Source organism: Macaca nemestrina, chromosome 10, assembly GCF_043159975.1.
Source record: "Macaca nemestrina isolate mMacNem1 chromosome 10, mMacNem.hap1, whole genome shotgun sequence".
In the NCBI taxonomy this organism is placed as follows: Eukaryota; Metazoa; Chordata; class Mammalia; order Primates; family Cercopithecidae; genus Macaca; species Macaca nemestrina.
Genome location: NC_092134.1, coordinates 61,363,576 through 61,380,909, shown reverse-complemented (window position 1 = coordinate 61,380,909; position 17,334 = coordinate 61,363,576). Strand labels below are relative to the sequence as shown.

The following is a 17,334-nucleotide window of genomic DNA, read 5'->3' as shown; positions in this document are numbered from 1 at the left end:
GAGGTCTGGGGCCAGACAGCATTCTGAGCAATGGGAAGGAAGAGCATAGGGGCTCGTTCCTCTGAGGTTGCTCTGATTCTAGAAGCACATTAACCAAAGACACACTGGGTGAGAGATTTAGCTTTCGATCTTTAGTTGAATTGGTGCAGACCTACCTTTTAATTCCTACCTTAGACTAGAATGGTTTGCTAAATCTATGTGAAGACGGTGTCTATGGCACAGCAGATTTTTTCAGAGGCTCTCTTAGTGTGTTTTGGTTTAGATCATAAATGTGACCATGAATTATGTATGCATTGATTTAGCATAAAAAAATTAAACATGTGCTTAATAGGCTGACCCAAATGCTCCTGTAGCTGGCTCTGAATGTGTATTTTGGATGCTTTTGAATTTGACAGCACATTTTTTCCACAAGCTCTTCTATATTCAATGTTAAGGCTCCAAGGATTTCATGCCAGGTGTTGTAAGTGCAATATAAATTAGGAAAATCAGCCAAAGGCACACTAAGAAGATATTGTGACATTCTAGATTTCCTCCATTTTAGATTTTTATTTCTCCATTATTTGGTTGTGAAGGAAAATTATGCATCTATTAATTTTTTTATCTAGAAACTTTAAAATGTGACAGATGTTGATGTCAAGCTCCTTAAAATCCTGAGCTCTAGAGCTCTTAAATGTCACCGTCTAGACTGCTCTTGGGCAAATCACTTCATCTTCCTCAACTTGAATTTTCCTTTTGGTAAAATAGGAGAGCTGAACGTCCAGGATACTTCCAAGCCTTTGTTCTGTATTCTATGACTGTATGATTACTTCCCTTAATTGCATCCAGAATTATGCAAATTTTTTGGAGGATATACTTGAAGACTGTATTTTAGCTTTTCAACATGTATTTACATTTTTTATCTTGGTTCTTCTCCTAAGGGCTCTGTGATATTTACTTCTCCCAACTCCCTGCCATCCTTAGCCCAAGTCATACTCCTGTTCACTCACCACTCTTGTGTGCCACTGCCTTCTAGCTGGTCTGTTTCCACTCACTGTTGCTCCCCTACAATCTATTTTCCATGCAGTACCTCCATGACCTTTTGAAAGCTAAGTTAGTACATATCTTTCACCTGCCTAAAACCCTCCAGCAACTTCCCATTGCTCTTGGAAATAAAAACCTATTCCTGCCTCAGGGTCTTTACACTTGCTGTCCTCTCTTCTAGGAACATCATTTTCTCTATATCCTTGCACAACTGCCTTTTAAATTTCTTAATGAAAAGCTACTTTTAAAGCTGTTTGCAGCTTAAACATTACCCCTTCACAGAAACTATCTCTGACCCTTTTTCTAAAATAGTCACATTCCCTGCTTAATATTTGACATATTATATGGTTTTGTTATATATATAGAATTTATTCCGCCTGACATTATCTGGCTATTGATTTTTGTTTTTGTTATTGCCTGTCTCATCCCAGTAGCATATATGCTTCATGGGATCACAGGCTTTGTTGCCTTGTTCATTGCATATCCTTAGCGTCTAGGGAAGAGTCTGGCATGTAATAGTTGCTCAAGAAGTATTTGTAGAGTAGGTGAATGAATGGATGGATGGATATCACAGAATAGATGAATGAATGGATGGATCGATGTCACAGGCAGGAAAACTACAACCCTGAGATCGGAGTCACATAGCTAATTAGAAGCAGAACTCAGACTAGAACTTGGATCCCTTTGTGTGTTCCTTTCTTCCAGGTCATTCTGCCACATGCCAGTTTAACTTAGAGATCATTAATTCATTCACCATTTATTTATTAACCCAGTGCTTATTGAGCTCTTGTTATCTTTCACACACTAGTCTAGATCAGTTGTTCTCAACCAAGGATGATGTTGCTCTCCTGGGAACATTTGCCAATGTCTGCAGACATTTTTGGTTATTACAAAGGGGGTGGGGATGATACTGGCACCTAGTTAGTAGAGGCCAGAGATGCTGCTAAACATCCTACAATGTACAGGACAGACTCCCACAACAATTATGTAGCCTAAAATGTCAATAGTGCTGACTTTGGAAAACCTTGTCCTAAATGAACAGAGATACCTGCTTTTGTGGAGTTTATAGTCTAGTGTGGAGGGATAGATGATAAGCAGCACATATCATGCATACAGAAATTGCAGTCTATGTCAAAAAGTGGTTCATAGAAAGAATGAAAAGGTGGAACAGAGTAAGGAGGAGTGCTGGTAGGTGCTGTAGGTTGTGGTAGAGGGTGGGAAGGTCTGTTATTTTATCTTATTTTTGAGATGCAGTTTCGCTCTTGTTGCCCAGGCTGGAGTGCAATGGCACGAACTCAGCTCACTGCAACTTCTGCCTCTCGGGTTCAAGTGATTCTCCTGCCTCAATCTCCTGAGAAGCTATGACTGTATGATTACTTCCCTTAATTGCATCCAGAATTATGCAAAAATTTTGGAGGATATGCTTGAAGGCTTTTTACAGGCACACCACCATGCCCAGCTAATTTTTGTATTTTTAGTAGAGACGGGGTTTCACCATATTGCCCAGGCTGGTCTTGAACTCCTGACCTCAGGTAATCTGATTGCTTTGGCCTCCCAAAGTGCTGGGATTACAGGAGTGAGCCACCACGCCCGTCCTAGGGCTGTAATTTTAGCCTCTTTGGAAGGTAAATCAGGAAAAAGAATTTACTTCTGGAGGTTAAGCTCCATGACCTGGAAATGATCAGTCCTTTGGGTACAGCCCAGTACTGCAGAGCTTTGGATAATTCAACTTCAGAGATCACCCTCACATCAAAAAAATATATAACCTTCCTGAACCAAGGGACATCTTAGCCTCCAAATAAAAATAGAGCAAACTGCCATGTGCTGGAAATAATTATTATTTTCTGCCCCTTTTCAGGAGTGTTTAAATTCTCTTTCTTAACACCTTCAGTGCTCTATCATCACTAATGCAGGACAGTGTTAATTTGATGGAATTTTTATTGCTTGTTGTCAGCATCTCACTTTTCTTTCAGAGCAAAAATAGTGTGAGTTCAGCCTCTCTCAACAGCACTGCGAGATTTTTTTTTTTTTTCTCGTTGTGCAGAGATTCCTCTGTCTGTTTAGGTTGATTTCCTAAACCCAATAGAACCAATTTAAGATACTAATGTCCTGGGGAAGTTGTAGTAGTTGATGCTGATAGAACTTGGGCTAAGAAAGTGTGTGTGTGTGTGTGTGTGTGTGTGTGTGTGTATAACAACCGCCCTGCTGCTTTCCAATTTATATTAGATCAACTTACAGTTTTTTTTGACTTCATGATGGTGTGACAGTGACATGCATTCAGTAGAAACCATACTTCAAATTTGGAATTTTGATGTTTTCAACACTTTATTATGAAATAGGCTTTGTGTTGGATGATTTTGCTCAACTGTAGACTAATGTAAGTGTTCTGAGCACTGTTAAGGTAGGCTAGGCTAAGCTGGTCTGTTCAGCAGGTTAGATGTATTAAATGCATTTTCAACTTAGGATATTATTTTCAACTTACTGGGTTTATTGAAATATAAACCTATTGTAAGTCGAGGAGCACATACCTACACAAATACATATATAAAGCTACACATGCATATACACATGCAAACATAGACATTTAAGATTTTACTAAAAAATTACACTAAAATTGTGGTTTTGGTAATTTGGTGTCATATAGAGGTACTTGCTTTCTTGGTTGCTCTCTTGTTTCTTTACCAAGCACTGGCACCAACAAATGTTTGTTGAATTGATAAGCAAACTGCCAAAAGCAGTTAGCGATTACTGGATCCAACTTATTTTTCCACATTTGCATAAACTGATTTATGTCACTGAAACACAATTTGGTAAATATATAGCATATTGTTATGGAGGTATCATTGTGATATATTTATTCATTTCTGTATCTGTGTTTTTTGTTTTTAAAATGATTGCAGGGGATATAATTTGACTCATAGGGCTTCTGAATTCAGGGAGCATAAGACTTTTAGTAGTTAATACTTTTTAAAAATACATTCAACCTAGGGAGAGAATATTAAGCAAGAGAATAGATTTCAATAAATGTTCTCAATTTAAATGTATTTAAATTGATAATATTGAAGAAATTATGCACAGCACAGCATTTAGTTTTGGGTGCCATTTTATCCTATCAAATAACTCATTGACCAGTTCACTGGATATGTATTCTTTTTTTTAGTGCTATTTCTTCACAATCGAGTTTGGTCTTTGCAAGCAAGAAGGGCAACTGCGGGCATATGGAGCAGGACTCCTTTCCTCCATTGGAGAATTAAAGGTATGAAGCTGTGAATGAAAATACCCTTCCCATGCAAACTGGTTCAAGGTCAGAGAAAATATTGATTTGTTTGTCTGAGCATTCCTACTCACAGATACTCCATAAATATTTAACATAGAGGGTTTGGCACCTCAGATGTGGGTGCTGACCTCACTTTTTGCACTTCTGAAAATGGGTCATGCCTTTCTGGGTTTGTAGTGTGACTCAAATGGATGAGCAGCCATTTGTACAAATCAACAGCAATGAAAAATGTATGCCCAAATCTTGGGTAACAAATGGCTGGCCTAAATTTAGTGCTGAAAAGTGGGCCGTGAGCTAGCAGTGATCCTACTGATTGAAGTTCACTCGTGAGCGTGGCTTGGCTCCTCTGATTTCCAACACCTCCCTGGCTCCTTTGGACTCCTCAGCATCTACTTCCTAAAGGGGAGTTTGATGTTATTTCAGCTTCTTCAAAATTAATGTGCATTAAAACATGTGTGGACATAAACAATTTGGAGAAATAAACCAAATAAGTATATTATCAGAGAGGTATCTATTATGTGTAATGATGCCTAAAGAATGTCATTTTTTTGGTTTTAAAATACAATAAAATGGTCATTTTTTCCAGAAATGTTGAGACCTGGAATATTCTGATAATTTAAATATTCTTGCCATTTAAACCATGGGGGGCTAGCAAGTTTTGGTGAATTTTAAATGCAGTGTGATATACAATCTAGAATAGTACTGAAAATAATTGAACCTTTCTTTGACTATTCAGACTAAGGTCAGGATTGTGGATCATTCTTATTTTGAGCATTGATTATCCTTATGTAATATAAATGGGAAGTATATAGTTATTGATACTTTTTGGCCATTTGCATTATTGAGAGATGCAAAGTAATTATAGTTTTATTGAGTCTGGTTATTTGATGACTTCATTCATTCTTCAAACATTTGGTTGAACACCTAGTGCCATGTACTATGGCAGTCACTGGGGATAAAAAGACAAGTAATAATGATGAAGAATAAGAAGAAAGGCCAGGTGCATTGGCTCATGCTTGTAATCTCAGCACTTAGGGAGGCTGAGGTGGGCAGATCACCTGAGGTCAGGAGTTCAAGATCACCCTGGCCAACACGGTGAAACTACACCTCTACAAAAATGCAACAATTAGCTAGGCATGATGGCGGGTACCTGTAATCCCAGCTACTCAGGAGGCTGAGGCAAGAGAATCACTTGAACCCGGGAGGCGGAGGTTGCAGTGAGCCGAGATCACGCCACTGCACTCCAGCCTGAGAACAGAGGAGACTCTGTCTGAAAAAAAAAAAAAAAAAAAAGAAAGAAAATAATGATAACAGTCAGAACAAGCATTTAAATAGACAATATTTCTGGTGCTTTAGACGTATTAACCCATGTAATGCTCATAAGAACCCAGTGAGATATTTTTATCACAGATGAGAAAACTGAGGCATAAAGACATTAGGGAACTTGCCTAAGATCACACAGTTAATAAGTGCTGAGCTGGGCTCAAATCCCAGCCATCTAGGCTCTAGGATCTGAGCTCCTAACCACTAGGCTGCACTCCCTGGGACCCCTGCCATCAGAGAGTTTACCGTACACTTTAGTGCAAGAGATAAACAACCAACCACATAATACAAAGAGTGTGACAATGCAAGAAATGTGCCTGGCTCATATTAGGCCATTCCTGAGAAGCCTTCCTGTCAAGGACCCTGCTGTCCATGGTGATTCTTGAGGGATGGAAAGGGTAAACAAGGAAAGGATGGGGTACACAGATCTGTCAGTGGAGGGCCACGTGTGGACCCTCAAGATTCTAGTTGAAGTCTGGTCCATTGAAAGAACTGTCTGGAGTTCACTGGAATACAGGATAGTAATATTCAACCTAACAAAAACTTGATGACCTGATGTAATGTGGTAATTTTTTTAAAAACTAAATTCTCAACAAAGAATCTATTTGCTGTTAATCTTAGTGCAGTGGGCAAAGCCCACAGCAACAGCGTGATGTCATATCCCCATAAGACTATGCACTCTATAGAGTGTTTCTTGATTTCCCTGAATAATAGAGTCAGAAAATGATGTAGTTCTTGAGCTGTGTCTATTTACATCCTCCTCAGACGGTTTATAAGTTGCACCAGAAACAAAGGAAACAGATCTCTCTCATGGCCCTGACTTTCCGCAGGGTCTTCTGGTCTGGTTAATGAGGCATGTGTGGGCAGCATTAGGATGAATCTGTTGTTTTTATTCCTACCAGTGTGGACAGAATCATCTGGAAATGGAAATCAGCCAGAAATACGTACCAAGAAGGGCATTGTTCACAGAGTACCTTCTTGCTCTGGTCCATTACCTCCAATCATTAGCGTTCTTCCATTCTCAAATTTCAATACCTCAACATCCTTATGATTGCTATGATTGGACCATTTTTACAGTTCAGAAATACTTTCTATGTGAAATATCTTCTGATTTTTCACAGAGAATATGTAATATATGTAATACAAGATGCTTTCCCTAGCACCTCTTCCCCCACATTCTCCTTGCCCTGCTTGTGAAGGTACCCAGAGCCCTCTCAAAGCATTTCTGAGAACTTTTAACCTTTATTTGAATGAAAAAATGATAGTCCTGGACCCATGTAGGGATAACTTTATAAATAACGTTATCATTATTCCTGTGTAAACAAGCTTACAGTTTTGAGTGCAGTTACCTTTTGCAGTAAAATATTTTATGCTGTTCCAACTGCAGCCCAGATGTAAGTCCCAGCTACTGGAGGGTTTTGGTGTCATCTTTATAACTTTTTAGGTGGAGTTGCTGGAGGTTTTGGTGTCATCTTTCTAACTTTTACATAAGTATCCACAATCACCTTCTCTTCTTAAACAGAACACATTCTACACTTTGTGCTATAAGGGGCTGAATTTTCCTGAGGCATAGATGTTGCTCTTTAGAGCTGGCCAAGTACTTCCAAGTGGTTTATCTATAGTTCAGATAACTTTCATTTTTTCCTCTTTTTTTTGGACAATAGAAACTTATTCTTTTTGAAGATAGAAACAAAATAAATATGGAAAAGCTTGTAAAAGTTAGCATAAATCTTATAACCATAAACACCACCTTTTCCCCCACAGCAGTGGTTGCCCCTCTTTTATTCTAATGATCTATTCTGTGGTGTACTTACAGGAATACCAAAAAGTGCATTTGGGTGGGGCTTTTCCATACCTTTCATCACTGTGGAGAACAATTAACAATGAGCTGAGTCACCTGGAACACTGACTTTAAAGAAAAGTTTGAAAGTAGGATAATTGCTTTACCCATAGTCTAACTTGTGTCTTTCACACTTTTTCTCTTTATCCTGAGTTGATCTAACTATATGTGTATCATTTTTGATTTATTATTTGCTTGCTTATTCATTTATTTTGTTAAACAAACACAAAATTGATGGTCCAAGATTTCAAGAACTTGGAATGTAGTAGGGAAATTCTAAGAAAGTGATGATATGGATCTTTGTTGAGTCCAATTCTCTTAGAGAAGTGACAGTAAAGTTTTTTCACTTTAGGTGGTGAGGAAATGATTGCTAGTCAATGAATTGGCTGAGTCTTATATCAAAAAGCTAACCCATCTCAAAAGCAAAAGGCAATTTCTACTTTTTCATGAGTAAGGGTAAGGTCTAGATATTTAAATCTTTTAGGCCAGAGATTAGATTTTTTTTTTTTTTTGCAAGTAGCCTTAACATCCACCCCATAGTAGTTGCTGACATATTACATATAAATACATCTATTTTGCTCTTTGAGTTTTGAAAAAGCTGATGGTTTAAACAAATTTACTTATGATTTTTTGGCTTTAGTTTTAGGATATCTTGCATGGCAAATTTATTGTGTTGCCTTGATATAGCTATTAATCAGCATTCTCCGAATAGCTTTATATTTAATACAAGCAATTTGTATTTATTACCACTTGCAGCAACTCTGGGAGGTGGTCAGAATTACTGCTAGTCTGTATAGGAGAGGCCCAAGGGCTTTGCAGGTTCTCTGGTGTCATCTGTTTGGTCAGTGGTGTGACTAGAGTAAGGACTTGCTGCTCCTGAGCTCTCACACATTTACCTTGTTCAGATGGCTTTCGAGTCCCTTCCTCCTGCTCTTTCTTCTCATGAAGTTGGTAGTGCTGTTGGTAATGACAGAGTAAATGCTGGATGTTGGGAGCTGGAAACTGTGTCTTTGGTTTTTGTGGAACGATTGCTTGAAGATGGAGGTTGTTCCCTTGGCCCTGCAGCTTATTCAAATTGGTGTAGCCTAATTGCCAATTTAAAAAAGTGTAATGCATCATTGCCTAATTTGGCAATGAGGATATAGATGTCACATTGTGCTTATTTGGCAGGATAAGCCTTTGAGGGAGGCTCAAAAATATTATATAGACACAATGCATTTATACATATATGTATGTATTTGTTGTTCTTTTGATGTGGGAAGAGATGATTGTGGTGTGAGTGTACAGTGTTTGCAAATTCTTATTCAGAATCTAGGGCCCAAACTATTCACAAACCTGACTTCATGCTTGAGGTTTTTTTTTTCAACTTTAACCAGTCCTAATATAGATAGTGAGGATCACAGGGTTTGCGTCTAGAATAGTTGAGATAATAACTGTCATTGCAAAAGCAGGTGTCTGGGAAGGAAGATTTTAAACTGATGAACCCAGGGCAGGCACTATCATAGTCTAGGACCTGAGAGCCTCAGATCTGGGGCCATTTCATTCTCTATGGGTTTCAGACCCCTGAGGGAGGAGGGCTGCACAAATGGTGGAAGGTTTGGCTGAACATATTTGTACACAAAGCATCATTGCTGGACTGAATTAGTGATGATAACTAAATATACTGAGCACTTCCCGTGCCAGGCACTTTGCATCCATTATCTCTTTTAATTTTGACCACAACCCCAGGTTATAGATATGACTATTAGTATTTCCATTTTCCAGATGAATACTCAAATAGGCTTACAGAGGTAAAGTAATTTGCCCAAGGACACGTAGTTAGGTAGAGATGGAGTCAGATTTACACCTCAATTCTTAACCATAAAGACCTGTATTCTTAACCATAAAGACCTGTATTTTTAACTACCTTATAGTATTGTCTACTAATAGTTGGATTCTGGGAAATTTTTTATATTGAAAAGAAATTTTTATATTAAAAAAACTGGAATGGCAAATAAGTCTTAACTTGTGCACCGAAGTCAATTAATTGGTAGTAACCGCCTCTGTGGAGAAGGGTGGGAAGTCCATCCCCAGGCCCAGTGGGAAGGGCTGCTATGGTCAATTTATTGTGGCTCATGTGGAGGGAGGTAAAGGTAGTATGAGTGCTGTATACTTGCGGTCTGTTAAAATTACATTTCAAGAAGAGTCTTAGAATTCATCTAGGTCAATCTTTTCAGTTTATCAAAGATAAAGCTGCTGCCCAACATGGGGTAGTTTCACTCATTTGATATTATACGTCTAGCCTCTGGAGACAGCTACATTTAGAACCCAGGTCTCCTGGTTCCCAGCCCTGTGCCCTTGTCTCTAGCACTATGGGTAAATCCAAAATAGTCCTTTTAGAGAGTGTTCTGAGGAGAGAAGGTGACTCTCAAGCATTCCTGTACTTTAAAAATGGCTTCAAAGTAAAAGATTGTCAACCAGATTCTGTCAGCATTATAAAGCTTCTCTCTGCAGGAAGTTGTATTAATTCTTGCAAACTTCAGGATATCAGACTGCTACCATTTCAAGACGGAATCACTGCAGAGTTCCCTGGGGACATCAAGTAGTTTGGTTCAATGTTTACAGAGAATCCACTCTGGACATAGAGAAGAGGGTACAATAGCTGCTCCCCAAAACTGAGGGGCTTAGAGTGAGACCTGGATAGAAACTGAGAAGCAAACTCAGTTGGACTTCTGCATTGGGCAATAGAAGGTGGAATCAAAGACATGGATGCTATTTTATACCTCTTGGGACACACTGTAATATTCAGAGATAGGAGATTTCGTGGGCTGCATGGATGTTCCTGGAACTCAGCACACAGTCAGCTCATGGTCAGGTAAATGAGGCCATTTATATGGGTGATCATCACTTCATTTGTTGGCTTCATTCACTGGCTGCTCCCCCAACTCCAGGTTCTTGTCATCTCCAGGCTAATCCATGGGTACCATTATTACCCCCGTATTCATTAACAGCCAAACAGCAGCACTGGTCCCATACTCCTTGGGTGGAAAGGTCTCCAGCAGGTAACCAGCATATCACATGCATAGCAGGCTCCTGAGGATAGTCTGCATTTTTGAGAACTTAAGACAATTAACTTCCAGTTTTTCCTTTAAATATTGCATTGGCCAAGTGTGATCTATATTGCCAAATGGTCTGTCTCAGATTACACACGTGTGAACCCACTGCTTTTTCTTGAAATCTGGGGCAGAGTGTCCTATGCTCTGGGCCTTTTCTTGATCTACTTTAATCCTTTTTAGCTGTTAAAATGACTAAATAAGTATCTGGATATCCAGTGGAATTGTCACAAAATGATTTTTTTTTCCAAAACCACACTGATTTCAGTCTCTGTCGTTGCATACACACCTCTGGAGGCATCCTCTATACATAGTGACTGCTAAGGTTGCTAATGTCTTATAGAAGCAATGGAGACACAAACAGATGAGTTTCACTTCTTTCTTGTGCTTGTCCTTGACCCAGTGAAATGTCTTTAGCTTAGCAAGGATGTCCCAAGGGAGCCATGGCTTTAATGTTCTTACAGCCTGTTCTGCTACCACTCTGGCCATGCCCCTGAATGCAGGGATGAGAGAGTAGAAAGATTGAACACATTGAGCCAGCCACTGTCCTTCTTTCCATATGTACTGATGGATGAATGGACTATTAGAACAACATAGTACATTAATTGTAACCAGAGTGTATGGATGCAAAGAAAGCTAATTTGAATTCTGAAAATCACGGCAAGCCAATAGGAAGCCAATTTTTGCAGAGAAGCAACAGCTTTCATAAAGGGACATTTTGTTTCTTGAAACTGCGAATTTGTTTCTAAAATTGTGGACAGAATTATTGGTCATGTGGAACCAAAATCCCTTGATGTTCACTGCCCTGCGTTGAATCTAGCACAAATGCATTTGCAAGTGTAGTGACCTTCTGCTTATAATGAAGTTGTTCTGTGGGCCAAAAAAAAATGAGTTCACACTGAGAGGCCCTCTGCATTCTGTGATTCATATGTGCATTTATCTGGACAACGGAACTTTGCAGGAAAGCAAATCACATGCAGGGTGCCCTTTCTCTTACATGTCAGTCTTTTGGTTCTCAATTGCATTTTCAAACTTAGGGAACCACAGACTTCTTCATGGAGGGCTATAAATCATTCCATGCATTTTGAAATTGTTGGAGGAATGCACCAAGAATATTGAACAGGAAAGGGTTTTCAGAACTTCTCCAGGGAACCTTAGCTGTTAGACACTGAGAAGGTAGAAAAGCACAATGGGTAGAATCCAGAGGCTGGCATAGAGATTGTCTTCAAAATCTTCCAGACCTGGGCTAAAGTTACTCAGACCTGGACTGAAGCCCCAGTTTTCCAACTCTCATTTCGCGGCAGTTTCTGCTACTCCATTTTTTTTTTTCTCTCTGCTTCTCTCTCCCAACTAATTTCCCCTTTAAATTAAGAAAAAGAATCAAGAGGAGTATTTCTCAAAATATAGTTCACAACCACTTATGTCAGAGTCACCTTGGATTCCTTTAAAATGAAGATTTCTGGGTTTCATCGAGACCTGCCAAATGAAATTGAGACCCTGGATATCTGCATTTTCATAAGCTCCTCAGTGATTCTTATGCACATTGCGTTTTTAGAACCATCAATCTAGGGTCTATAAATAGCCAGGCGGCACATGGCAGGAAATGACCACTAACTTTTAACATCACTGAATTTATCTTGAGAATATAGTCATTCATTGTTCCCTGCTGTTCTTAGTGCCAGTCATGTAGTGAGCTGAACGGAGCTAATGATGGTTCAAAGAGTAATTACACCAGCTTTCCTGTTTTTCTAATACCTGCTCTTGGCATAACTCTAACTATTATTATGAGCTCCTTTTCTCCTCAACTGGCAATATGTATCTGCTGTATATTGCTCTGCTGTAGTTGCTGGAAGGTAAATGAATGCTTTGTAAGTATCCTCAAATATACAGGCCCATTCCAGACTCTGTTGATACACAGTACCTGGCCTCAAAATATCCTGCAATGAGTCAACAAATAGTTTAGTCAGAGCCTCAATTACCTCTCCACGCAGATAATTATTACTTCTGCCATTTAAGTGAAATTTTAGTACATTTCTTATAGCAATAAATTTAGGAGCATATTTATGCTGTCCCTGATTCTACTCATAGCATATATTTAAAATCCCATTTCTGTGGGGGTATAGCTCTGAACTGTCCTTCAGTATGAATTTGGCTGGTAATAAATTACATAATACCATAATCTCATTTTCTCCCACAGTACCTAGTACACTTAAAAAAACAAAACAAACAAACAAACAAAATCCTCGTGTCCAATTTACCCTGCACACAGGAGAGTTCTATATTTCATGACAGGCTAGTCACTGAGCAGCTCTGTAGGATTACCAAGCTATCAAATGTGTTGTAAAAATGTGATGTCACGGCACTTTGGAAGTCTCATTACAGAGTTTAACGGGTTTTGTGGTATATTTTGCAGCATGCCCTTTCTGACAAGGCATGTGTGAAAGCCTTTGACCCAAAGACAACTTGCTTACAGGAATGCCTTATCACCACCTTCCAGGAAGCCTACTTTGTTTCAGAAAGTTTTGAAGAAGCCAAAGAAAAGATGAGGTAAACTTTTTTCTCCTACCTAGAGAAAATAACTCTTTATTTTTCTGTCTCTATTCCTTCCTTTTGTCTATCTCTTGTACAAATGAGGGTTGATCACATCTCTTTCTATTTCTGTTTATTCTGCAGGGACTTTGCAAAGTCAATTACCCGTCCCTTCTCAGTATACTTCAATCCCTACACGCAGAGTATTGAAATTCTGAAAGACACCAGAAGTATTGAAAATGTGGTGCAGGACCTTCGCAGCGACTTGAACACAGTGTGTGATGCCTTAAACAAAATGAACCAATATCTGGGGATTTGATGCCTGGAACCAATGTTGTTGCCAGCATGATCTTTTTGCGGCTTAGCAGCAATTCCGTCAGTGTCATATAACACAAATAACCTTCTGTGTCATGGCTTGGCTAATAAGCATACAATTCTGTATGTCTATACCATCTTGTAACTCACTGTGTTAATATCTAAAACACCATAAGAAACCCAATGGCAGATAACCACTCATTGTATGAAAGAATGTAATATGTTTAAATGTCTTAAAAAGATTTGACATTCCTGCTTAGTCTCCTTAACCAAACTGCATCTACTTAAAATTTGTAAACAAATAGCCCTCTTACGAGTCTAACTTAAGCCCTTTTCTTTTTCAGATCTAAGCCTTTCCTCTGTGTTCGTTAGGTAAAATGAAAAAAGCAGTAAAGCTATTTCCATTTTCAACAGTATCAGTGTTTTCACAGCGTTATTTGATATAAACCCAGAATTGTAGGAAACTTCTCATCACAATAACAAAAGATTCAATATTCTGTTTCAAAAATTGTTGAGGTAATACAGCATTGGAATGATTTTTAGGTTGAATATTTACACAATGCAAGAAAAGACCTTTTTATAAATGGAATATGTAGGTTGCATTGACCTTGTAGAACCTGAGTTATGGAAAGCTTCCTGAAGCATTTTGGAAGATAGGACTTTCAGAAAGGACATTAGGAAAGACTAAACAGTGGACAATCAATCTTGGGACTATGAATTTTTTGCTGAAATAAAGTAAATTATCGTGCTTAGGAGGTTAAACAATTTTTTTCTGGTCAGAGGAGAATAAAATCACAGAGCTATAAAGATCATCTCTGATTTCAGAGTTGTGGAAATTGAGTCACAGAGAAGTTGTGATTTGCCTGAAGCAGCACAGTTAGTTGTGCGCTAGCATTCATCGTCCATTGCACTTTCCTTTTGTTTTCCTGATAAATTCGTCCTGGTGTGTGCATGTGTGAATATGTTATTGGAGATGGGAAATAATGCCTATCCAAACTAATGTTTATCAGTAAATAGAACTTGGTTTGTGGTCAAGGGTTGCCAGCAGTATATTTGTTGTTTCCCCTCACAGCTGCACATCAGTCCAGATCTATGGAAGGTTTTCCACTTTCCCAAAGTTTCGGCAACTTTGGGTAAACAGTAGTGACGCAGCACAAATTTTTGGTGGTCTTTGCAGTAAAAGATGACATTAAGTGGTTAAGTGAACAAATAGAAAACTGCTAAGAGTGAACGAATTTCTTCGGATTCCCTCACCGAACATAACTACTGTTCTTCTGATTCTGCATTTGGTAGTAAGGAACACTGGACTGGGGAAGGAGGGGGCAAGAAAAATTAGAGAAAAAAAAATGACAAAATAACTTTTAGCAATTTAAAATATTTACTTGAGCAATTTCCAAAGATGTTCTTTTAGTAAGAAATTACATATAATTTTAAACTAATTCATACTCTTATATGGAGCCCACGAAGGGTCAGAAATCTTTGAACTAAATATATTCAGGAAGAACATAGAAAGAGCTAAAAGACACATCAGGGAGAGATCAAACTAAAATGAAAACCCAGATGTTTGAGTGTTGGTTGTCTTAACTATTGAGGATCTTTTATCTCTGAAGCATTCTCAGAACAACTGAATTTTGAGAAATAATTTGGTGGATAGAATGTGAGAGTCACAAAATATAAACGCTATTCCGGTGAAGGGAATAGTGCCTTGAAAAACTGGTGGTAGAGAAATGAGGAACAAGCTAAACCAAATTTAAAAGATCTAGATTGATCAAGCAGTCATAAATTTTGATAGTTTCATAGATCCATAAATATATAGCTTCTTATGTCTTGCTTTGCTAACTTTAGATGACCCTGAATAAATTACTTATAAATTAGAATCCAGAATCATAATCCAGAATAGCATATCCACAAATTTTCAGAACTGGTTGCTGAATTTTCTCAGAGAAGAAAATTGCCTAAGAAATGCTCAGTGTCTGCCTTTGGTGTTATTTTCATAATTTGGTATTGCTTTAGACACAAGTCCTAGAGTCCTGTCATATATATATTCATTAAGAAACCCCTACAAGTAGCCATGAAGCTTCCCCCTCTAGTCGCATGAGATTAGAGCTTCTTAATTAAATATACTTGAGAGAAAATTATGTTTAATTGTAAACAAATTCCCTCAACAAAAATAGCATTTGAGGTGTCTTCTGCTTGGCTTGTAGTGGAATCCAGTTTTCTAATATGTGCAAAATCTATCTTGTTTCAAAAATAGAAGAGTTACAAAGTAAATGGGCTTTCCCACAGAGCTTATATAGGTATCATACAAGGAAGTGGAATTACTTGATTCTTTTTAGATTTGTTCTCCATTTGGAATAGCAGTAACCGTGGTTTTCCCCCTGTGAAACAATGGAATCACGGTTTTCATTTGTTGTGAGCATTTAACATGCAAATGCCATTACAGCTAATGGTGGGAAAAATCCTATAAAATTTAATAGCCATCATAGGAAAAGTGTTGGCAGAAAAATTCCCTGTAAGGAAATAGTGTAACAAAATAATCACAGCCAGCTTCTTGTCATATTTGATACCTGCTCAGTGTAACCATTTATCTCAATTACGCTTCATAACCTAAAGCTAAATTAAATAGATCCAAGGGCAATTATAAATTTAAAGACACTTGCTCACTGTCATCTCACGGTGAGTTGTTACTTTATTATGGCTTTGCTGCTGACTTCTGTAATCAGCTAATCAGAAATCAACACAAAATTCCTGGCAGGACCAGGGTGCTTATGCGTCACACTTTGCAAAAGATGGCCAAAATCTGATTAGTCCAGTTTTATTCTTGAAGCATTTTAGTCTATTATGAGTTAGAATAAGGCATACGGTATATTCTTGAATGTTCATTTTATTTGGCATAATAAAAGCATAATAGACTATTTATAAATTATACCTTTTAAGAGTGGGAAAATTTGACCTGAAATTTCTTCCTCTTTTTTTTATTTTTTTTCCACATTAGTGGTGAAAGTTGTGAGACTCGGGTTTCTGACTTAGTCTCATTTATTTACTGTGTAATTTACAAACGATGCTTTATGGGCATGATATATCTGTGCTTGTCTTGCTTGCTTATAGTAAATGGGCCTGAGCCTAATGATTGTGAAGTATTGCAACATTTACCAACATGAAAAGTCTGCAATGAGAAACAGTGTGTTTTAACGTGAAATCGAATAGAAATACAGAGTTTCATTTTCAAATGGAGTCATGGCTCGCATCACCTCATTTTCTTCATTCGAGAAGGAAAACATTAACACAAGATGTAGTTGTCCTCCAATTCATTTGATCTAATTTTCAGCTTCTAAAGAATCAAGCCCTGATGTTTATTCTCACCAACTTGTATTACTTACAATGAAGAAGAAAGCAGTCCAGAGTTTTCTGGTGTGTCTGAGTTTTTTTTTTTTCTTTTTGGAAAATGATTCTTATGCAAATTGTCATGTTCTGGGGAGAGTCAAGGGAATTAACAATGGGAGACTGCTTCTTGTAATATTAGATTTGCAAATGTTTGAAATAAAACCAGTTCTAGAACATAAAATGGTGATTCTTTATAATGCGACTTGGAGTTTCAAAACATTCATCCAGTTTCTTGGAACATGTCAGGTACAATATCAGCATTATTTTAGACACTGAGGATGTAGTAATGAATAAAGTAGAGGAAAGTTTATACCCACTTTGAATCTACCTTTTAGAGGGAGATACAGGCAAAACAAAACAAAACAAAACAAAACAAAACAGATTAGTTGAAATCACAGCAAGTTCTATGAAGAAAATAATCAGGATGATTTGATAAAGAGAAATGGGGAGATGGTGTCAGGGGGACTAGAAAGGCCTTTCTGAGCAGGTGGCATTTGACCAAGAACCAGGGATGAGATGGAGCCAGGCCTGAAGAGGGGCATGATTAGAGTGCT

General features: G+C 38.1%; 1 protein-coding gene across 1 annotated transcript in view; it reads left to right on the top strand.

Moving 5' to 3' along the window:
- The window catches only part of LOC105473363 (tryptophan hydroxylase 2), a 94,510-nt gene extending 77,618 nt beyond the window's left edge, over positions 1-16,892 (top strand). Inside the window, exons 9-11 of the mRNA XM_071071439.1 lie at positions 4,181-4,276; positions 12,966-13,099; positions 13,226-16,892. Coding sequence (XP_070927540.1) covers positions 4,181-4,276; positions 12,966-13,099; positions 13,226-13,400 — 405 coding nt within the window. The 3' untranslated portion in view covers positions 13,401-16,892. The remainder of the gene's footprint in view (positions 1-4,180; positions 4,277-12,965; positions 13,100-13,225) is intronic.
- The last annotated feature ends 442 nt before the right edge of the window (positions 16,893-17,334 follow it).